The sequence below is a fragment of the Lissotriton vulgaris genome, unplaced genomic scaffold (genome assembly GCF_964263255.1).
Source record: "Lissotriton vulgaris unplaced genomic scaffold, aLisVul1.2 SCAFFOLD_746, whole genome shotgun sequence".
Lineage (NCBI taxonomy): Eukaryota > Metazoa > Chordata > Amphibia > Caudata > Salamandridae > Lissotriton > Lissotriton vulgaris.
In genome coordinates, this window is record NW_028253106.1 from 482305 (window position 1) to 506526 (window position 24222).

Consider the following 24222-nt stretch of genomic DNA (forward strand, 5'->3'; position numbering starts at 1 on the left):
GCTCCATACATATGCGCCACAGGTTAACATGTATTTACAATTCGGTAATTCTGGAGGCGTGTTGTACCAGCAGGACACAACACCACCCCCTTTTCCAAGCACCGGCTACTTGGGTAGGGCCAGAAAGTTCAGGACCACCAGCAGGACGGCCCTGTCTTCCGCCAGCCCAGAGCCGCCATAACTGCCTCCCTGCTGCAGGGTCATCCATTTTCCGTCCAAAAAGAGTCCCTCAGCCTTTTCTCTTATACGGGACCCCGCCACTCAACTATTAAACTTGGGGGTGGTGTGCAACTGTTGCTCCGGCTGAGCCTTTCCGGCGATCCCCAGAGGCCAGAGACAAAGGACTATTCTGAGGGGAGCCACATTTTTATCATCTTGGGGGAGGGCTCGCAGACGCCCTCCCTGGCATCGCACGTTACTTCGAGACCCTCCCCATGACTAGACCTAGAGAAACTAAACCATTTCACCAGGCCAGGAATTCCCACTAAAGGCCCCCCTCCCCTAGGCGTGGGCGGTGGCTCTCAGTCTTTACATTTTTCATTTTCATACTCGGTCAATGGGAATCCTGTTCAGTCCTAATAAGTCTAAGGCTAAAATTAAAAGTTGGACAGAGGCCACCCCTTACTAGTACCGTTCTGAGGTTGAAAACAGTCCGATGGAACCATTAGTAAAGCACCCTGCCTCTAGCATTGGCATATACATTTCAAAATAATTGTATCCAGGCTGGATTTTCTGAAGCACATACTGCTAATAAAGCCAATTCACTCTGTCAAAGTTTTCAGAGTCTAAAGATAGTAAACAATTAGGTACAGTTCTCTTATGCAATTAAATAAAGCTAATTTGCTGTGTACTTTTAATCTGGGTGAAGGAGTTTTAACAAATGTGATTAGCCTTTTGGCCATGTTTAAGGTCAGTATTTTGATATCTACGGCCATTAGAGAGAGAGGCTGGCAGTGGTGTTATTTGGTAGGATTGTTGAAATTTAGGAATTAAAGTGATCCATGGATCATGCTTTGAAGTAGGTAAGCACATTTCTCATACACATCAGTTGTTGGGTTTAAAGTGAAAGTTTATCAACCAAGCCAGCTAACCAACCCTAGGGTCTTTTTGCTCTTAATACCTTCAGTTCCTCAAAGCTATTCAGAAGAAATTAACTAGAAAAAGCGTCAGTTAAGGTATGCATTTATGAAGACCCATTATAGAGAACTTGATAGATTGTCCAGCTATCGAATATAAGGTTATCATGTAACTGTAGATATTTGTAAGAATATTATTAATATCCTTATTTGTTATAACATTAAATCTAGTTTTAAATAAATGCAAGGTCTCTATTTGCAACTTTTACCGTTGACACAACTAAGCAACTTAATATCCCTTCCAATTAAATTGCAGTGTAAATAAACAAATACATGCTACTCTGCTGTTTGGTCCCGAACAAGCAGTTTATTTTATCCTATACAATGATTGTCATTAGAAAATTGCCTGTTTTACGGTAGACTAATAGGTAAATGTAGCTTTGCTCATTGCTGGTCTGTATGCATATGTTCTCCAGTGCATTGCACGGATGAATTGGCTTCTTGTAAATACAAGTATACTGTGAAGCTGGGGAGGTCTTCATGATCCTAATGTATAGGGTTAGTCTTGTTCAGATAAAAATCAATCCATTGTTGGTAGGACGTGACGCTGGTTGGGACGAACTCTCTCAGAATGAAAGGTGGAATATATTCACCTAAGTGGCAATACCTTATTGGTGTGTGCTTAGCCTTGTGCTTGGAAAATTATTGATGAATTGAATGTATATGTTGTAGATTGCATTGATCCCTAAATAGGTTAAACTGGGTGCAATATTGAGGTCCAAATATATGGAAAGGGACAGGACACTAAAGGTCCTCAGAATATGTAAAATTAAGCATATAGTCTGCAGATTTAGTTGGTAATGACGCAAGTTTAAGTCCTAGAACTGACAATAGGTCAAGGAGGATAGAATATTCTTCCTTAGAGGTCTCTACTATCCAAATATCTGTGCCATTTAGCCGTGTAAAATTAGAAAAATTAATTAAAAGTAAAATAGGGCACTTTTGATGCAAAGAGATGACCAGGTCCAGACCAGATGGTTGGTCCATCCATAGGTGTGACTGTCATCAGTGAAAAAATAAACTTTTTACCAAAAGGCCTAGATTTATGAGCAATTTCCGCAAGTTATTGAAGCAAGATGTAAAATAGCTAATCATCTAACCAGTTTCTAGGGTCGACTTGGTGGACGATTCTGGGCGCCTCAGGCACCACCATTGAAATACCGGGGCTTGAGGGGTCTTAAACTAATTCTGTTGAAAGATATCCAATTTGGAAGATGGCTAAATCACACATTTCACATCAATGGAGAGTAACAGTGAGTATTTTAGAGAAGGAAAGACTGCTAGATTTATTCAGTTTGTCATGGATGTGTGAGTGGACAAAGGGCTAGGTTGATGCTTAGAAACTGTTGGGGGGTACTCTGTATATGGCCATTAATGGCTGTGCTTACCTGCATTTGAAAATTGGACAGGACCAGTAGGCAGTACTGGACTCTTATGCAGGCAACACTCAAACTTTGATTAACTGAAGTGGTTTGCTCACTGCCAGTAGGAATAAAGAAATGAAGCAGATTTATGCTTGCTGAAAAACATCTAATGGTAAATGAATAATAAACACAGGTTCAACATAATTAGCAAAATGAATTCAAATAATTTAGTGCTAAATGTACTATATTTAATGTAGGGTAAAGTTGATCATTCCAGGTGGGCCTGGTACCTGTTAAATTCAAGGAAAACCAAAAGTTGGCAACAGAAAATGTAAAACCCACTGACTTGGCAGTTATCTACCTATATGCTAGGCGTTCGTGCTGGTATCAAGTTTAAAATCCCTCATCAGAAAGAACCTGGGGAGACCCGTTAGGCAGAGCTGGCCTTGGAGGCAGCCAGTGTGATTGCACTGGAGTTGGAGTAGCTTGCTGAGAGCCAAGCAGAACAAGGGGAAAGTCTACCTTGATGTAAAACTGCTACTGGGAAATGAACAATCCAGCTTCAATAATAAACAAAAAATGAATTAAAACTGAGTTACAAATGCTGTAACTAACGTAATAAATTTAAATCTCTATTTGGGCCAAGCTCTCAAATGTAAACAAAAAATGGTCAGCACAAGAAAAGTTCACTGCCTTTTGCAGTGATGTGCCTCTGTGTTATCAATATCTGGCTTTAAAGCTTTCTACAGGAGGAAGCACGAGTATGCCTCGAACTCTCAGCAGTTACCTCCGCATCATACTTGACAGCAGGCTCCCTGTGAAAAGCCAGATAAACTCTGTATCCTCAGCTTGCTTCCTCACCCTACGCATGCTCTGGAAAGTCTTCACGTAGATACCCATCAGCATCACATGCACTGTCACCCAGGCACTCCTCCCCAGCTGCCTGCAATACAGCAACACCCTCTACGTAGGCTTCAACACTCCGCTTCTAAACAGACTACAAACAATACAGAACGCAGTAGCCAGGCTAATCCTCTACCTCCGGAGGTGAGCCCAGATCACCCCTCACCTCAGATCCCCCTACTGGCTCCCCATACACATGTCAGTTCAAAATGCTGACCAAGGCCTGCAAAGCCCTTTAAAATGTGGGACCAGTATCTCAACCCCAGGCTGAACTTCCATCAACCCACCAGACAACTGCGATCCCTTGCCCTCTCCCACATACCTTGGTACCACGGCAGCAGGATAGGTGGCCTCCTTCTGCTACCGGCCTCAAAAACCTTGAAAAGCCTCCCCTCCTTCTCAGGACTTCCCCCACACCGGAAGAATTCAGAAACTGCCTTGAGACCTGGCCGTTCGGCCAGACTACACCTAGCTGTGGGAACCACCACTAAGGTCCTTGATACCCTCACGGGTGATAAGCTGTGCTTTAAAAATCCTGTTTGAGTTGTCCATCTTTCCACACAGTGCTGCTGGGTATGACTGTGCAGAGAAGGTAGTGGAGCGCCAATACCCAATCTTAACTAATCGGTTTCTCAGCAGCTACATTTAATGGAGGCTTTGTTCTGGAATGTTGGTCTTTGTTAAGTGGTGAAGTTCAGATCAGACCTTATTGAAATGGGGTTGATTTGCGGAGATACTGATCTGATATAATATTATCCAGAGACTAATGGACTTTCCTTGGACAAGCTCTACTATGCATGATTCATGGTTTTTACCCATGTTACCAGGAGTCGTCTTAGTCCATGAAATTCTGGTATTATCTAATCCCCATTAAAGTTCAAAAGCTGTTTCAAACACTGAAATGGACCAATTTGGATTTGTGGTACTCCACAGCATACCTCATTCTCGTCCAGGCATTTGGGGCAAGACGATTACTGCCTGTGCATGTAGAGGAAAGGACCATAATGCAAGATTTGAAGTATTTCAAGACGGTAAAGTTTCTCTATTCAATTGCTGAGAGGTTTGCCTTATTAGTAGGAGTCATCATTTTTGACTAGGGTCTCGGAATGGGGCAGTTTACCATAAGTAACTATTCGGATTTGGTCCATGTCACTGTTTAAAATAATGACTTATTTCTAAATTGTGTCCATTGTTAATGAATTTTAGGATTTGTAGATTATCGGTGTAATTAAGATATGAAGCTGAAGGTCTGAAAAGTGATGGCAAGCTAAACTGGAAATTAGTACAAGGTGTGTTGGAGACTGTGACAGAACCCCAGATGACATCTTAGTTGGGAAGTTGCCAATCAACTTCTTGTTCCCTGGTTGTAAACAAATACCTCATAAAAGTACAAATGTTTTTCTCAGGATGGATACCTGCAATCCAGAAGTCATGTGGGCAGCTGTAAACACCTGCAATAGGTTTACATACACCATGGCTCTAAAGCGGTCACTATGCTGCTCCATACTGATGGAGATCAACCAAATCTGTTCCTATTGACAACTGAAACCTGATCTCCACATGAACAGAACAATTTCCTCTATAAAAGGCTCAGGTAGACAGGAAATCAAATGTCTTGACTGTTCACTAGATTGGCCAAGTCAAATGCTGATTTTCTTTATTCAAAGTACCAGAGCTGAGACTTGAAACTGGGGGGGGGGGCTTACCTTCTGGTATACATACTTGTTTTGTAATGGATCATGTCACCGTCTGGCAGCTTTGCCATGTGGTAATTGTTGGAGTACAGTCCCAATCTGGGATTCCCAAGTTTAAGATAGTAAAGCAAGGAAGAGACTTTAAAACTTTCGATGTCCCATCTCCCACTGAGTGGAAGTGGGTAACATTTTGATTGAGCCTTATCCTCTTACAAGAGGCTGGAAGGCAGCGGGTCTCATCCTTGCCTTGATTGAGTCTTGAAAAGCCACAACGTTTGAGCTGTATTGAAGGGAAACTGGTTATTTGAGTTGGTAAGTTGGGCCTTTAAATTGATTGAGTTGGCTTGCTCAAAGTCTGGTTTTATCAGTTTCCGGCTTGTAAGCCTTGTTTATGGGAATCATTTGTTTTGGTTGCTGCCTACATCATTAGTCAGTGGCTTTTACCGTATGAACAGAGTGCTCTGAATGCCCTTAAATTCAGCATATGCTGGACGTTTGTTCCATTTTTCATCTTCCCCAAATTTGGACCGGTTCACTAAAAATACCTGGCAGGGCATACTGACCACTGCATGATGAAGAGATCTAGAGTTTCAACACCATTTTTAACACTCACGTCATTTTGGAGCTTATTTGTCGAAATGTGGTGGAAGGAAAAACCTAATTGGAAAGAATATTGAATGTCCTCAAAGCAAGACTGAGGCTGCTTATCTTAAGAATGCCCTTTGTGTCTGCTAGGAACAGTCTAACATGAAACAGACTACTGCACAACATATTCCCTATTTGCAGAACTTCCTTAGTAAGTTCCTGTATCTGAGTAAATGTTCTCGGATCATCTTCATCTGGAGTTTATGCCTGCAGATTTGTTCTGCACACAACCTCGGTGGAAAGCTTTGAATTTTTCTTATGTTCTAAAGGTAGTTAGATTGAGTAGAAGTGTGTTTTGCCAAATGTAGTAAATAGTTTGCTATTTCATATAGATTTAAACAGTATACCATATGCATAATTGAATCACCGTTGCATTGCTGCTCAATTACCAAACGATTATTGTAATGCTTGCAATATTTTCAGAAGCTACAGCTAATCAATGAAGCTATTAGTGCAATCGCTGTGGTAAGCCATATCTGCAATTTGTACTGCCCTGTGTTCAGTGGGGTAGCTCCCCTGCTAGACGCCATTCTCACGTATGGTGTAAGATTTGCATATTTTTCCTAGTTTTGTTGCTGGTTGTCTTCAATTAGTACTGCTATGGTCTCCTGTTCTTCTCAGGTGCATGTTTTGGATAAACTATGGCCGAAGAGGAAATACAGCCATAGAGGTGGCTGGAATGGATGGCTCCGACAGGCGGGTGCTGGCTGCTGTTCCCATGGAGCAGCCAGTGGGACTTACCCTGGATTACATCACCGGGAGATTGTACTGGATCAGTGAATATAAAGAGGTATTGAACTCCTAACCTACACTGTTTTCTTTAACTGAGTAGAAAAGCAGATGTCTAGGGGGTCTGGAATACCTTGGGCTCTGCAATTGTTATGCAGGGTATTTGAAAGACCAAAAGCAAATGAGCTACATAAGATTGTGTATCCTATCAATTGATTTGGCGAATGTGAATGATCAGTTTCATCCTGGTGTAGCTCAAGTTGCTTGCAGCGTATAGCAGTCATGTGGCATGGATAGAACTTTAAATAGCAGTGTATAGTGAAATGGACTTCCTTTCACTTTTGAACACCTTGTTATAACTAAATTGTGCAGTGCTTGTGGCATACATCTTGTGGAAACCCACTTTTCATGATTGTACTCGGTGGCATAACTCAACACAGGAGCCCCCTCTGCCGAGTGCATGGAGCCTCCTCTGCAGAGTGCTGCTTGGACCCCCCCCTGCAGAGTGCTGCTTGGACCCCCCCCCCTGCAGAGTGCTGCTTGGACCCCCCCCTGCAGAGTGCTGCTTGGACCCCCCCCCCCTGCAGAGTGCGGCTTGGACCCCCCTCCCCTGCAGAGTGCTGCTTGGACCCCCCTCCCCTGCAGAGTGCTGCTTGGACCCCCCCCCCCTGCAGAGTGCTGCTTGGACCCCCCCCCCCCCTGCAGAGTGCTGCTTGGACCCCCCCCCCTGCAGAGTGCTGCTTGGACCCCCCCCCTGCAGAGTGCTGCTTGGACCCCCCCCCCTGCAGAGTGCTGCTTGGACCCCCCCCCCTGCAGAGTGCTGCTTGGACCCCCCCCTGCAGAGTGCTGCTTGGACCCCCCCCTGCAGAGTGCTGCTTGGACCCCCCCCTGCAGAGTGCTGCTTGGACCCCCCCCCTGCAGAGTGCTGCTTGGACCCCCCCCCTGCAGAGTGCTGCTGGGACCCCCCCCCCTGCAGAGTGCTGCTGGGACCCCCCCCCCTTGCAGAGTGCTGCTTGGACCCCCCCCCCTTGCAGAGTGCTGCTTGGACCCCCCCCCTTGCAGAGTGCTGCTTGGACCCCCCCCCTTGCAGAGTGCTGCTTGGACCCCCCCCCCTTGCAGAGTGCTGCTTGGAGGCCCCCCTGCGCCCTGCCGAGTGGTGCTTGGAGGCCCCCCTGCGCCCTGCCGAGTGGTGCTTGGAGGCCCCCCTGCGCCCTGCCGAGTGGTGCTTGGAGGCCCCCCTGCGCCCTGCCGAGTGGTGCTTGGAGGCCCCCCTGCGCCCTGCCGAGTGGTGCTTGGAGGCCCCCCTGCGCCCTGCCGAGTGGTGCTTCGTGAGTGCGCCCCCTGAGCATCTTCGCATCTACTCCTGTGTATGGCGCGGGCGCAGATGCAAAGGAATTACCTCATTTGCATAGTGCTGGCCAGGGCTTTAAGTGGGGGGGGGCGGCAGTGTGGGGCTGAGCCCCCCAGTTTTTTTTGAGGGGCATCAAAAGGGGGCTCGATTTTCTGGCCTCAAAGGTGAAGATAGGGTGAGCAGACATCCCGGTTTTTCTTTAATGATACTAGTGTGGGTAATATGTCTGTATAGTAAAATACGGCCAATTTCGTTTTTCCCTATTGAAAGGCTATCTTGCCCATAGGATAACAGGGGGAATGTGGTGACCTGTTTACCCACAGTTGCTGTGATTACTGAGGGAGGGACTGTTTGCTTTGCCCCACTGAAGCCTGCCTGTCTCCAAGGGCCTAAGAAGAGCTGGGAAGTCAGGGATACAAAAGTTCTCCAGCACCCACCCTTCCAGCTGCTGTGTGGGTCTCTGCGCTGTGCCTTTGTGAAGCTGCCCCCCTGTGAAATCTGTCTGTGTGCTCATCGGCACACAGCTAGGGCGTAAGGTCATGACAACTGCTCTGCCTCAAACGTGATCTGCCCCAGGATCGAGTCCCTAGCGCTCTGTGTGCGGATTAACGCACCGCTGAGGAACTTTGTAGCGCCTGCTTTGACTCCACCGCCGCCCCTCGAGCTGTGTTGTGAGCCCGAGCCCGGGGTCGCCGCTCTGAGAAGGAGCCATGAAAACACCCTGCCAGTATTCACCAGCCCGGGATCGTCATTTCCAAGCCGCACTCTGATTGGTCAGAGCAATGAGGATTTCCCCCAGCAACACGGAGGTTTGTCAGGCGGAGTTACGTTGCGTCTGGAGAGGCGCGAGGCATCACCTAGCAACCGGGGTTCCCTCTCACTAGTCATCGAGGAAAGGAGCTGCCTGACCCTGAGGCCGATGCACGTCCCATCGGCAAAAACTGCTTCACAAGAGATCAGCGCGGACCGCAGAGCCCCCTTCACATCCTAAGGTAACCGGAGTTTGCACGGGGGGGGGGAGATTATGATCACACGCTACCGGCGGGCCTGCCTTCTCTTTACAGGTCGCCCTGTTGCTACTTACGTGTCAGTGGTGTAACAAAACTTGAGGGGGCCCCCTGCAAAGTACCTGGACCACACAGGAGTTTGGAGAGCTCCACATCGTGGGGGTGTGGGGGGCCTTTGTTACACCACTGGGGGAGATTCATATTCAAGACTTCTGGACTTTAGCCCAAAAGCGTCCTTCGCTTTCCAGTTTATAATTCAGTTCGCATCTGGTTGGCAGCCCTCGCAGTTGCTCATTGTCGCCCTCTACTTCTTGGGTCACCGATAGCACCTCTCCTGCCATGCCCCTTTGTAGTGCTGCTTCTTGCCTACTTTGTTTGGTGTGTCTTAAAAGTGTGTTTGCAGCAGTGCGCTGGGTACATCAATCAGATTTCTGGCACACCCCCGGGTCACTGTTGTACCACTCGCTGCTGAAACCAGTATGGCATGTTACATAAGGAATCTATTCCTTGTTATATGCCCAGTATTATCTGTACAGCACATGCCCTCAGTCCTACAGCCAGTCAGCGTTCCTCCCCTTGTAACAATAAGACAGGGGATTCTGTCTCTTGAAACAGAGCTGTGCAAAGGAGGTGGGCTCCAGTTAGCCATTACTCTTCTGCTCCCATTACCTGGTTCTCTAAAGACAGAGGGATTCTCTTTCTCACCTGATTTCTGGGCCTGTTGGCACTTTCCATCCTTTGCATTAGTGCAGAGATTGAGGGATGGCAGGGGTTTTCAGTGGATTCAGGAGTCCGAAACTTGACAGCAATTAATGTTAGAATTATTCTCATCACCTTGTTGGTTGTTGCGGCTGACTCCGTAAATGCAGCGGCTACGCCCAGTTGTGGGTACCATGCTCAATTGTCATAGGAACCAAGCTATACCTCTCTGATGAGACCTAAGTATGTTCTGCTGACTCAATCTCTAGTTACACATTAGTTGCCCCAACTAATCCATTGTAGTGTAAAAAGGTGTTATACAGTTGTGATATATGGGAAAATGCTACTTTAAGTGATTCTGTGACTTCTGTGACTGGATGCGACTTAATGATTTTCTTAAGCACACAGTGCTAGTTATCTTGATGTTGACCACGCCCCTACTCTTATAGCCACACCCCTTTAAGAAATTTGCCACGCCCCTTTTAGAGCACCCCCCAGTTTTTTTCCCCACTTAAAGCCCTGGTGCTGGCCCCTATGCAAATGAAGGAATGCCCCTTGATGGTAGTGCTGGCACTTTAAATGCTCCAGCGCTATCTTAGTTACTGAATGGGATGCACAAGAATCTGTGCCCCCCTTTTGTAATACCAAAGTGCCCCGGGGGCTTGCAAAGCGGTCGCACGCGCCTGTTGTGTCCCCGGGGTACTCATTATAATATGGCCCCAGGAGCTCTGGCCCCTGCACCGCGGGACTACGGGGTTATTTGATGCGCCACTGATTGTTCTGCATGCTAATCAACCTGCCCCATCAAGCTATCTGAGGTATAACCAGCTCTGAGGCAACTGCGTGCGGGGATCGTTAAGCAGGAGTCGGTCACTCATTACTGTGAATCGAGTGCGTGATATCTGACGTCAAGCAGTCGATACAGGTATCTTATCTGTGCCATGAATGCCCAATTAGACAGTCTGTCGCGGGGTAATATAAATCCACTGTGTTAATTTCTAATACTACATTTTAAAGTTTTGCAGTAGCCTCGTCACAGCCAGTGTTATTGATTAGACTCCAGCAGCTTGTTGATGCTCAATCACATGGACATCTTCAACCTCGTGCTAGGCCTGCAGCAGTGCTTCAGTCAAACCCTGTGCACTCATTCATTTAGTCTTCACTGCTGTGCACTGTTAAACTGCATTTTTAAACTGCTCAGGTGTTATTTACTTGGAAAATCAAATATAATAAATGCTAAAGCATAGAACCATAAATCCGCAAGGACTGATTAACAGCGAAGTCCTATAAATGCCATACCTTTGCTGGCAAGTGGAAGTTACTGAAACACGCTGATACATCTATACCCACCTGGTTGGCTTGGGATAAGTGTCCCTAAGGGCATTACTTTACTTTATTGTTGGCCTGTTGACCGACTGGTTTGGGAATTTAGCGCGCTACAGAAACCGCACTGAAGTCACTGTGTAAATACACACAATGAAACGCGCATTGGCTGTAAATTGTTCTACTGTACTTAAACATCTGTGGAAGCTGTGTATTGGAAACCTATATACTGTTGAATGTCGGATGCTGAGTACCCAAATAAATAATTGGAACAAAAGGGAAATAATAGACTCATTACTTCTGGAATTTTCATAATCAACCTTCGAGTGCTCAGGGGGGCACAATATGGTCGTATTTCGTCTGTTGGGAGGATCATTTGTGGTTGAATTGGCAGCGGATCACTCTTCCGTTGAAGCACCAACATATAATTGTGTTCATTATCACACTTGCCCTATATGAATGTAGAGCGCCTGGTCATTCTGTTCTTTTGCCTGGTTGCCAATTAACATATTTAACTTGCTCCTGCAAATCTCTGCTGTAGCATCAGACTGCTTTTGCAGGGGTGCTTATGTATGCTTAGGGGTAGATCACACATTCCAGCAAGATCAGTCCAACATGGCATGCACTGCCGTGCAATAGGTTGATGTCCGGTACTTCCACCCTTATTTTAACAAGGCTTTCCCTCCTGGTGTTATAACTGAGGACTATCCCATGCAATAACATTTTTAATGCCTTAATACGCTCTTTGGCGTTCGCAGTACCTTGAGCAGTGAAAACTTGTTTCGCCTTGAATGCCTCAAGAACAGTTAAAAGGATGGGATCTCGAGCAGTTGGGTTGATCCTATGCAGTCACATTTGGAAAAGTCCTAGTTGCAAAGTTTAATTTCGGCAGCTAAGACGGGATATTTTAACCCATTAACAGCTAAGGATTTCCCTTCTCAAACCATATTTTGACATCTGTGAAACTTTAGATTAACTTCCACATAAACTATTTGCTGAAAAGAGATTTCAGCTGCATTTTGATTTTTATTCTCCTCAAAACCGTTGGATTGTAAAAGTACCTAGGAATTGAATTTATTCTTTAGGGGTTTTAGAAGCCAAAATGGAAATGTTTTGTGCTTTACAAAAAAATGGGGAAAGTACTGTGGAATAGTGGTGTTCTTGTGTTAGTGACAAACCAAGGTTCGTTGTCCTTCCAGTTGTATGAGGGCTTGGAGGCAAAATGCCTTTCTCAACATTATTTTTGTAAGCAGTGATCAACTTTCCTACTTTTAAAGTTTCTACCTGCTTTTGCGGTTTGAAAATAGCTGAGGAAATGTGAGTGAGCTAAAGTACAGACTTCAGTCTGAACAAAATTCTGACCTCCACAGGAGGCCGTTTGTGTAGCTATGTCAAGTTTTGTCCTAAGCAAAATGGTCATTGAATTCATAAAATTGTGGACATACATGGAGGAAAAAGACAACTAGGGTTGCGGGTAAATATTTTGTGTTAAAGTCAAAGCTGTGAAATTAAAATGCAGGTAGGTTTCCCAGACTCTTCAGGTCGAAGATACCTGTGGCCACTCGGCTAGAAAAGACAAGCACACGAGTAGACCGAATAATCTGTGGTTTAATATTTTTACAAACTGGGTCGAAACTCCATTCTGGTATAGTTGTACTTTACTCAATAAAGTCCTTATCTGTGTCCGTTCCCTCACTGTGCACCCGAATGGCTCTGTTCTCCCCAAGGTCCTGATCAGCTTCTTCCTTCGTCTTCACGTCCCATTAGAGGAAAGGGTGGACACATATCCCTCGGAACAAGCAAATGAAAGATACTATAAGCGGACTGTCACTTTAACTATACTCTGCAGTTTAACCCTGCACCGTTGCCCAAGGTGTGACCATGCTCTACCTTGTGCTGCGTGCAAAAAGAACCTCAGTGAGTTTCTCCCAAGATTTCAATGGGTGACCCTTCCTCAGCCTTCCCCTAGTAAAGAAGTTGAGGAAAGGTACTGGCCTGAGGCCACGGCCATCCGGGGGTCATGGCTGAAGCAGTGGCACCTTCTTTTTCTCCTCTGGGGCGGCATGACTGGTTGGTAGGTTCTTTCATTACTGGTTCTTGTGGCTCTGCAGGTCTTTCTTCGTCCACGCTCCTGTATGGTGACCTGGTACCTCTGGACCTCTCGCTCTGTATCAGCGTCTCCCTGCTACTTCTCAGTGAGATTGCTGGTCCCTCGTGGTTCTCCGCGTCTTCCTCTTTGCCTTCCTGTAGCGTGCCGCCCCCTTCCTTCAGCCTCCTCTTCTCCTCCTCCGACCTCCACGTCACCTCCTCTGATTCTGCTAGAGCGTCGGATGGACTTGGTCCATTGCATTTAAGCCGCCATCTTGGAAATCCCGTCCGAACGTGGTACGGGATTACAATCTTTCAAAGTTTATCCAAAAATAGTACTTGGAGCAAACAGAGTTGTAGCCTATACTTTGTTTTTGGTGTAGCAACCATGAATGATTTCAATTTGATACATTAAATTGCTAGAAGGGTATCTAGGAAAACGTTGCAAGTTTTGGATTATACTTGAGAATGAGTTTGGGTGCCATTTTTGCTAATTAATTTTGAAACCACCATGTCAGCATTTCTACACACCTTTCATTAAACATTTTCCCTGACTTTGTTAAGCTTGATTGATGGAACATGAATACACCTGTGCTTTGGTATAATAGATAGATCTTCGTTTTGGAATTTAAGCAGACCTTTTTTAAGCTCTGAGTAAGACTCCTTCAAAGTGGCGTTGGAGCCCCCCAACAAGATACCTGCTCCTATTAATGTATTTTGCATTCTCTGGGAGCAAGAAACATTTTGGGAGGGTCTCTGTTGGTAAAGGTACTGTATCCACTTCCTATGGTTTCTTCTTCTATTGTTGGGACATGCAAAAGTGCATAAAATCCTTCCTAGTGGACATTGCATTTCTCCATGGGTGGAAGGAGAAAGTATGGTTCAGTGGGGGAGTTTTTTATACTAGGGCTATAGCAGCTTCCCTAGTGAATTTCCATCTTGCCACCAAGCGAACATCCTTCCAGGAATGAGACTCTTACTAATGTGACCGTCTTCTCTAGGTGTTTTGCCTGCCTGTTGGAGAAAGTATGGCCAATCCTGCAATTTAATTGTGAAAGATACTTTAACAAGATTCTGATAAAAATGAACGACTTGCTCATGGACATACCTGCTACAATATAATCTGTGCCTCTGGAATTATGCAGCAGAGGGTCAAAATATGCGTCTGGGATAAGTAAATTATGCAGCAGGGTGTAGTGTAGTCCCTATATTCCTAATAAGCTTTGCGCATTGGAATAATACATCCTGTAGATTTGATTTAGGACTTGGGTCGACTAGGTCTCTATTGAATATGTTAGACTTAATTGTGAGTGCCAGCTAGCTCATGGGTCACTATAAACTTTCTCGAATACACAAGGAGTGATTAGTTTCTGACAACTGCGTAAACATGACAACTTTGTTTCCCCAAGAATAAAACGTATCTTCAGAGTCGTGGAAACAATAGATAGATATTTTACTCAGTCAATCGTGCATGCGTCGTTTCATCAGTGGTGAAGAGCAAGAGAGAAGGGAGTTTTCAATAAAAGGATCTATTGAACAGTCATATTTCTCATGCAAGTAAAGTGAACTGCTACAATTGTAATATTGGTTGCATAGTATAATGCGTACAGCAAGAAGAGTATTATAAAATTATACTGTAAAAGCATTGTATGGTTTCTAAACCATAGATGAATACATACATAAATAACAAAGGCTAAAAGTACTCAACTGTTGCTTCTAAAATACTCCTACCCCAATGTACCTAACCTAACCCTAGTATGTGGGAAGAAGTAAGTTCGGTGTAGCATAGGTTTAGTTTTTCTTTGCCAAGAATCTATCCAAGATTTCTTTTGGGGTCTTATCCGCTCCGTACCTTGGTTTTAGAATGAAAGAGGTCTGGTATCTGTTTTGGGACTCTATTTCCCAACACCCCGCGAGGCGAGCTTGGAAACACTGGACCTGGATTCTCAGCGAGAGAAAGGACAGCTTCTCGATCAGTGCGTCAGCTGGAGGGCTTCCTTCAGCACTTGCTGTAGCGAGCTGCGTCGGTCAAGTCAAGTAGATAGTCCAGCTGCTTCGAACCACTGTGTTTGCTAGGGCAAGTGTAGGTATATTTATACCTTGAAGGTGCCTAGTTTGATGTAAAGTCAGACATAACGTCATCAAAGAACCCCAAGGGAATGGTAGTTCTTTAAAAACTCCATGATTTCTAGGACAAATCAATATTCAAGCAAGGGGATGTCCCTGACTTCTGAAGCAGAGTTTTCCAAGAAATCGTTGTGGCTTTTTGGAACAAGTGGAAGTAGCCATGCCTGTATTTGGACTAGATGAATTATGTCTAAATATGGGTATGACTTCTATGTGTATGTAAGGGCAATGTGAATTATACCTATATAAGGGCATGAATGGGTAAATTACCCTTGGATCCTAAAATGCTACACAACACCCACTCCACTATTTTATTTTCGATATTACTAAATTTTAAGCATGTTTAAACCTATCTAAAGCATGATGTGTAAAAATCTCTCCCAAAATACATGAAATGCATTTGTAATGGTTATACACAAGATGAGCCTTTGTGCTGTACGCATTTAAAAAGCAATATTTTCATTGATAGCATGTAGTGACATTGGAAAATGCTTATCGGAATGAGTCATGAAATAACATTTATAAAATGGCTCTTAAATACAGAAGAAAAGTAGAGACCATTCCATGACAGAATATATAAACTGTTTAGGTTGTGGACAAGGTCAGATATTGTCTCTTGGAAGTGTTTCAAAGAATTCTTGTTCTCTAAGAATAGTTTTACTTTAAGTAGATTACGTTGTGCCAAAAAACAAAAAAAAACAATTTTGGAAAAAGTCAAATCGCAGAAAAATAGATTTCTTAAAGTTGAAAGTTTTGTTTTGAAATATGAAGGTCGAATACAGAGTCCCATAGAACGCTGTGTGCTAACTTTAAAAGTAATTCTCGTTTGGAGAAAACATTAAATCCTCTAAGCTGGCAAAGAAATAGTCTACCACAGTAGGTGAAAGTTGGACCACTTCATTAAGTAAACTGATAGCACAAAAATGTGAAGCATCGCAGTCAGCGTTAGGTGCATTAGCAATTTTCCTCGGAGATGGAGGTGGTACCTGTGTGCATGTCGATCCACGTATCTCAGTCAGTAGATTGCATCTGTGAGACCTCAATGAATGCAATCAGGATTGGTAGCTGCTGGTGACAACACGATGCATGGGCTATTACTGAACCAAGCACCGTATCAACATCCGTTGGCAGTGCTGATGGAAGTGTTAGACAGATGTCCAACACACATTCTTCTCCACATAGCAGGCATCATAGAACAGGTAAGATGCAATCTTGCCAGATTGGTCGGAATGTTAGGAGCGACGTGGTATTCAGGTCTCTTAAACAAACCAGGCCCAGAATCTGTATCATGCGCTCACGACACTTCATTGCCAGTGTTTTCTCTATGGTAATCTGGGTGTTGCTGGTGACTGGTCTTGCCATATCAGAGCAGAAGGAACAAGAATAGTATTCCTGCTAGGAGTCCCAAAATGAGAGGCAGGCCTCCAAAAACAGAGTGCACGAAGTTTAAATAAAATGCTGAGTACTGCTTCAAAAGGTGCGAACAGTCTCGAAAAAACAGTCTTCAATACATGTACAATACCACTGGTATCGGGCATGTTTAAGATACGACCTAACATTTCTACCAAATGTACGGGGTAGTTTGTGGATAAAAGGATATGCATCTCTGCAGAGGACCTTGCAACTTGTAGTTCATACGTCTCTTTGGACGAGGTCAGTGCACAGTTTTTTGTAAAAGAATGGCTTTCATTCTGCCTAAAGTATCAACTCGAATAGAGATGTTCAGTGAAGGCCATAACGGCGACTCCCCTTCTGTCTTAGCTTTAGGAAACAATACTTGCATACATTAAGTGACCCTGGCTGACAGTTATGAGAAGCTTTTCTGGCAACATGCCACAACAGCTGTGATCATTCAACATTATATAGCTCCCGTTAGAAAGATGCCTAAAAATTGGATCTATCACTGCTGCTGTAGAACCTTGCAGGTGACAGGATAAGTTGGTCGAAGAACCATCACAGGTTCCATGTAAATTAATACCCTGACATAAGTATACTACTTAGTGCACTTTTACATTGTGTCCACTAAGAAATACTTCTTTTCCCCACTCCAACATCTGTGTGTGTATGGTAATTCCCAGGTTAACTTTATGTATTCCTTATCCAACCTTTCTTACACTGCAACTGGTATATGTTTTAAACAGTATTGAAAATTTTGACAGGCAGAGTGATTATCCTGTGTATTAGCCATTCTGTTGCAGGTTTTTCTGAAAGTAATCTTTCCAGTTTTTCAATGCTCAGCACCCATATAGTCTGCTCCTCTTTGTACCATAGTGATTTGTTTATCTGAAAGGTTAAATACCGAAAACAATGACGTGGTGTTGATTTAGACGCCATGGCACATATCCAGAATGAAGATTTTGCAACGTCCAGCCTAAAAGCATTATAGAACGTAATTGCGACTGTCCATGCTGTAGCATGAGCAAGTCCTGTTCCATTATGTCAATGGCAGAGGATACTATGCTGTCCAAAGAATACATTCTGTATGACCGGGTCGTTAACCCATTGTCAACTACAGAGAGTGCTTTCTCTAAATTAATACGATCAATTTCTCGTATTCTTTCTGCAGTCTCTGCCTGTGACGCTTTCCGAGCTTCATTATAAATGGCGTATATACTGGTGTATATACGCTGTATATACGTTACGGTGTTTATAAGTTTATGATGTCGTTTCGCAGGACCTTGTAAGAAGTCCCTTAAATCAACGCCATCTTTAAGTAAAGATAAGTGTTTAACCTCTAAGTTTAGATTTTTGTAGCCACTTAAGGCACAGTTTTCCTACACTGTATGTTGTTACTATCCCTTGATGCCTCTGGACACATCGTGGATCTGGCCTAGTTACTGTAAACCCTTGTGTCTTGTTCAGGAATCTATCTTGACAGTTATTCTTGTCTGTGGGCCAGATTAACCATTTCTTCCAATCAGAATCGTTCTGATTTTGAGTAAAATAGTTTTTAAGTCGACCTCTTCTTCTCAAGTGTTTTTACTATCCGGTGTAGATGTAGGTATGGACGGTTTGTTCAAGTCTTTTTTTTTTTTGTTAAAGTTTTATTTATTGCTTAGTAAACAAAAAGGAAGAAATATAGAGAGGAAGAAAGCGAGCGGCAATAGCTCAATTATACATATGCTGGTCTGGGCAGAGACCCCAAGATGCACCACTGCTATGATAGTGTCCAGCAAGTAGATCGTCCGGGGCGCAAGGAAGTCCAACAATAGTGCATGAGCTGATAGTTCAATGGTTCAGGAAGCCTCGGTCGCCTCCTCATGGGAAAATGCCACTCCGAGTCCACGGGTCACGATAGCCCCCGGGGGACACTACAGCTCCCCGCTTCTTATGAAATGCCGCAACAATATAAACTCCCCCTTCCCCCCCCCCCGCTCCCATCCCCCTGAACTTTCCCTCCCCCCAAGGTGGTGGCGCCACCACACATACTCATTCGCAGTCACTCATACACTCTAGTCACTTAAATCTGAAAAAGATGAAGGGCTCGGAGGGCCGATGGGCAGACCGCTGATGGCAACCCTCGCGATAAGAATCGGACCAGAGGTCCCCATCTAAACATAGTTCTTAAAATTGCCCAGGAAGATGTCCGCCAGTCTCTCCATGCTTATCAACTTCCACAGCCTCGTGTGCCACAAAGAGTGCCGGTGCCGCGGGTTTCTTCCAGGCCGCAGCCAAAGTAAGTTTAGCCGCTCCTAGACACAGCCACATTATTCGTTTGTCCGCCTTCATCTGGTATGCCAATAGTGGGTTCCGAAGGCCTAGGATGACAAAGGCCATAGAATCCGAGATCGGATACCCCAGCATGTCTTTGATATGTGACAAGATTTCCGTCCAGAAGGGCCGTATAACTGGACAGTCCCATCATATGTGGCTGAAATCTCCCATCAGACCACAGCCCCTCCAGCAGCGATCTGATGATGCCGGGAAAATGCGATGCAATTTGGAGGGGTACAGGTACCAGTCAAACATAGTTTTAAAGTGAGCTTCCCGCAGGTCCACTGAGTGATTGTGAGCCTTAATGTCACGCCAGAGACCCTTCCATTCTTCCTCCGCAATGTCCCTCCCCAAAAGCCCCTCCCAGTGGTCCATGTAGCGCGGACGAGGAGAGATCGTAGTACGAAGCAAGAGTTTATATATAAAGGAAATTGTTCCCTTCATCGTGGCCGTCCGCAGGAGAAAGGCCTCAAAGTCTGAGGGCGGTCTAGTTGCCGCTTCCCGTATGCCCGCCGAGGTAGCCCAGTGGATCAATTGGGCATACCGAAAATGCTCCGTAGGCGGAAGGTCATAGTCACGCATGCAGTTAGTAAATGAGTGGCTCCGTGCCGTGAAACAGGTGCGTAAGGGCTCTACAGCTGCCCTCTCTCCAGAGTCGAAACGGCCCCTCCTGCAGCGCTGGTGGAAAGGCTGGATTGAAATGCAGAGGAGTAAAGGGCGAGGGGAATGTCGTCCAGCGATCATCCCCCGTCACTGTGTCCCACACCTTCAGGACAGTGCTCGTGGGCGTGCTAATATAAGCGTTTCTGGGTCTGTCCACTTTAGGTTTCCAGGCCAGATCCCAAATTGACCTCCCTCCACACTCCTGTCCATATGCAGCCAGTGTTTCTTCGACTCTTGTTGCGACCACTCCACTAGTACCCGCAGCTGTGCCGCCTTATAGTACAGGTGCATGTCAGGAAGACCCAGCCCCCCCCCCCCCCCCCCTCCTCCCTCGGGCGCCGCAGTGTTGCATAAGAAAGGCGCGCCCGTCCGCCCTGCCAGATGAACTTCAGCAGTAGGGTCTTAAGGCGACGGAAAAAATCCATCTCTATAGGGAAAGGTAGAGGAGCTTGAGAAGTAGAACCATCTTAATGGCATGGATCCGACCTAGCCAGGAGATGTATTTCGGCTTCCATCGGTCCAACTCTTCGCACCTCCAAAAGCATAGTAGGGAAATTTGCCGTGAATAAGGACCCAATGGATGGTGTCAAGCGCACCCCCAGGTAGAGCAGGGAGGCGGGTGCCCATGCCAATGGTGAGTGGGCGGAGTCGCTCCAGCTCGGCCGGCGGGAGCGTCAGGTTCAGAATATACGATTTGCCAAAATTGACTTTGAATCCGGCTACTTCCTCATATTCAGAAAGTAATGACTGAATTTGCGGGAGGGATTGGGCCGGATCCCCTAGCGACAGCAACGCATCATCTGCAAAAAGAGATCTTATGCTGTTCCCCCGTGAGGGGGATTTCTGTATCTGTTCCCTCTCCCGCACTGCCAGGGCCAGGGGTTTAATGCTCAAAGCAAAGAGGGGCGATAGAGGACAGCCCTGCCTGGTTCCCTGGGAATGGGCGAAGCCGGCGGAGCGGTGACCATTAACAACCCTGGAGGTAGGAGTGCTGTAATTTGCACGTAGCATGGTAATAACTTGGCACGAAAAGCCAAATGCCTCCAGAGTGCGGAATAGGAAACCCCAATCCACCCAGTCAAAGGCCTTCTCTGCATCCAGCCCCACCAGTACTGCTGGAATACGAAACCGAGAAGCCTTCTCTACGAGATGAATTACTCTTCTCAGGTTGTCTTGGGTCTGGCGGCCCTTAATAAATCCCGATTTGTCCGGGTGAATTATCGCCGGCATCCGATCCTGCAGCCTGCGCGCAAGAACGGTGGAATATAGTTTAGCATCAACATTGAGAAGAGCCATCGGCCGATACAAAGAGCACTGAGACAAGTCCTTACCCGGCTTTGGGAGCACCGTGATCACTGCCTCCACCATGGAGCCCGTTCGGCCCGAGGTCGCCATTTCATTGAAGAGGGGCACCAAGATGTCACAAAGTTCCGACGCGAATGATTTATAGAACAACACTGTGTATCCATCGGGTCCCGGTGCCTTGTGGTGCTTCAGGTCCCCGATAGCCTCCAACTCCTCCGATCTGGAGATGGGGGCAGCCAGAAGGTCATTCCACTCCTTCGATACCCACGGGATGGGGAGGTCCGCTAAGAAGCTGTCCTGAGCCACTGAATCCAAGGAATCACCCTTATATAGCGTCTCATAGAAACGGCCAAAGACAGCGACTTTATCCTCCTCTCTATGGTGTAACGTCCCCGCTGGATCCTGGATGCCTCCAATGTAGTCTCTCTCCCTCTTGTCCCGCAGTTGGCGAGCCAAGTGTTTGCCTATTTTATTCCCTTGTGAGTAGGAGGTACGCCGAAGGAGGGTAAATTCTGCGCGATTGTTATAATGGGCCTTAAGTTTACCCCTGACAGCCGTCCGAGGTCTGAGGGTCAACCTAGATCAGAGGTCTTCAAACTGTGGGGCGCGACCCCCAGGGGGGTCCTGGAGTCCTAGGAAGGGGGTCGCAGTTTCCCAGCTTCACTTGTCCCTGTAAAAAGACAGCCGTCTGCCGTCCCGGGACGGCTAATTGAGATCGTTATCAGCTGTTAGCCTGAATGAAAGGAAATGCGCTGGTAATCTGCAAGTGTAAAGGATGCTTGGGAGCAGCTCAGGCTCTTTGTGAAGACAAAGATGTGTTAAGTGCAAAGAGTTAACTACTGGGCTGGGAAGGTCTTGCTTTTAATTTTAACTGCATTTACACAGCCCTCTGTGCCCCTGAAGAGGTGATGAAGGGACTGTTATGTAAAAAAAAAAAAGAAAACTGCATTACATATGGTCTGGTATTATTAAAGCCTACATTTTAAAAGCACCTATTTATTGTAAAACTATTAACACGTTTTGCAGCATTATATCATACCCTGTGTCGGTAATGCAAGTGTAACAAATTGACTTGCATATTCACAGTGCTTTCTGTCACAGGCTGTGACTTTGTAGCACTAAAAATACACATCACTATTCTCCACTGCACCAATCAAGATTTAATTCTGTGCGTCTCTGGTTACGCACAGAACAATGCAGTGCATTAACTAATAGTTGTTTGTACTACAGTGCATTTCCCACTGAGCAATAACTTATTTTATTTATTTTTCATTTACACTGCCCATTATTTTATATGTAGATTTCTGAAGGTGAAATACCTAAAAAAGTAAGAATATTTTAGGCTTATTTATGAGAGGCTTGCATCGCCAGAGCATCACTTTTTTTGATGCTCCAGTGGCGCAACCATCTCAACCATACCTGTGAGGCAGTGCAAAGATACCCTGCATGGCTTTGCATTGCCTCATATGGAGTAACCAGTAAGACATAGCAGCGCAAGCCACTGCATTGCTTTACTCTGCGCCAAGGATGTATTCCATGGGCTTTGCGTGGGAACCCCACGCAAAGCCCACAGATATTGATGCTGCCCCATATTTACAAAATCATGGAAACCTGGGGCAGCTACAAAAACTGACGCCTCTCCAGTGTAGGCATAATGAGGAGAAATGTTCTAATTTCTCCTCGTTTTTATCTCTTTCCTTGTGTGCTGCATTCTGCAGCTCTCATAGAAATAGGAAAACGCCCCTCACGATTGTTTTGGTGAAGGAAGGTGCCTCTTCCCGTACAAAAAACAGTTCTGCCTAGGTTAGTGCTAGGCAGCAATTTGTGAAGGGAAAAGAACTGGAATGCACCATGTTTCATAATTATAGTTTATTCCTGCCCTTTCACATTGGCATTGGGCAGTGCCGCAAGAAGACTTGCAGCGCGGTCCCATTCTAGCCTATGGGACAGCAAGCCTTTCCATAGTGAAAAATGAAACCCACTGTAGTTCACTACCAGAACATGTCACACACACAGTACATGTCTTACCTATAAGCACCAAATCAAAAACCACCACTGGGTCTGGGCCCCCAACAGCAAGGCTGAGCCACAAAATACCAATGAACAACAGAATGCCAAATGCCGTCACAATATTCTTTCCTAAATCATATAACCATAAGAATTATTCACAATGGTAGAATGCCATATTAGTGTCAAGAATCAATCTTTTTATTTTATTTTAAATTTTTCTTTCGCAAGGATTATTGGTTATCAGTTCACCAATTTTATCAAAACATCACAAGACCTCAACATATACATATATATACAATATTCACAAAACTCTTTTATACAATATCAATAATATACCAATGAGCATAGATTCTTCATACACATTCATACCCACATTCATTCACACTCATACATATCAACATATATTTATACAAAAAAACCTGATGAGAACTCCGCGAACGGTGGGAGTTCGAAACGCGTAGACAACTTTTTGCCATCAAAAAAAAGGAGTAGCTAAAAACTTCTGAAAAAGTCTTATCACTTATAACAATTCTTGTATATGGCTTACTGTGAATATTTTTGATTCCAGGTTTTTTTTTGTATAAATATATGTTGATATGTATGAGTGTGAATGAATGTGGGTATGAATGTGTATGAAGAATCTATGCTCATTGGTATATTATTGATATTGTATAAAAGAGTTTTGTGAATATTGTATATATATGTATATATTGAGGTCTTGTGATGTTTTGATAAAATTGGTGAACTGATAACCAATAATCCTTGCGAAAGAAAAATTTAAAAGAAAATAAAAAGATTGATTCTTGACACTAATATGGCATTCTACCATAGTGAAGAATTCTTATGGTTATATGATTTAGGAAAGAATATTGTGACGGCATTTACCTATAAGCACAGCACCCTGCCACAGGGGTACCTTGGGCCTACCTTGGGTGACTTGCATGTAAGAAAAGTGAAGATTAGGGCTTGGCAAGTGGGTGCACTTGCCAGGTCGACATGGCATTTACAAACTTCACGCAGACACTGCAGTGGCAGGTCTGATAACCCTTTTAAGGGCTGCTTGGGTGAGTGGCACAATCAGTACTGCAGGACCACCAGCACCATTTGATTTACAGGTTCTGGCACCCTCAGTGCACTTTACTAGGGACTTACCAGTAAGTCAAACATGCCAATCATGGAAATACCAATCCATAATACAATATATAATAGGAGCACTTGCTCTTTAATACTGAACAACATTGAGGAAGTGCGCAGAGACACTTTACCAGCAAAAACAGAGTCAAAACCAGGTCAGAAGGGAAAAAAACAGGAGAAACATGTCAAAAGATGGCAGGTATAACAGGGGTATTTATAGTTATCGATATATGTTGATGACAAGAAGAACCAGTTTCTAGAAAATGTTGTCAGAAGGGGGTCCTTACGCCTAAAAAGGTTAGACAAGGGGGTCTCGACATCAAAAAGTTT

The 24222-nt window shown here is 45.0% G+C and overlaps 1 protein-coding gene across 1 annotated transcript in view; it reads left to right on the top strand.

Annotated features, from left to right (window-relative positions):
* LOC147661164 (prolow-density lipoprotein receptor-related protein 1-like) overlaps positions 1-24222 on the top strand; it is an 887002-nt gene that overhangs the window by 457988 nt on the left and 404792 nt on the right. Inside the window, exon 10 of the mRNA XM_086951270.1 lies at positions 6364-6532. Coding sequence (XP_086807396.1) covers positions 6364-6532 — 169 coding nt within the window. The remainder of the gene's footprint in view (positions 1-6363; positions 6533-24222) is intronic.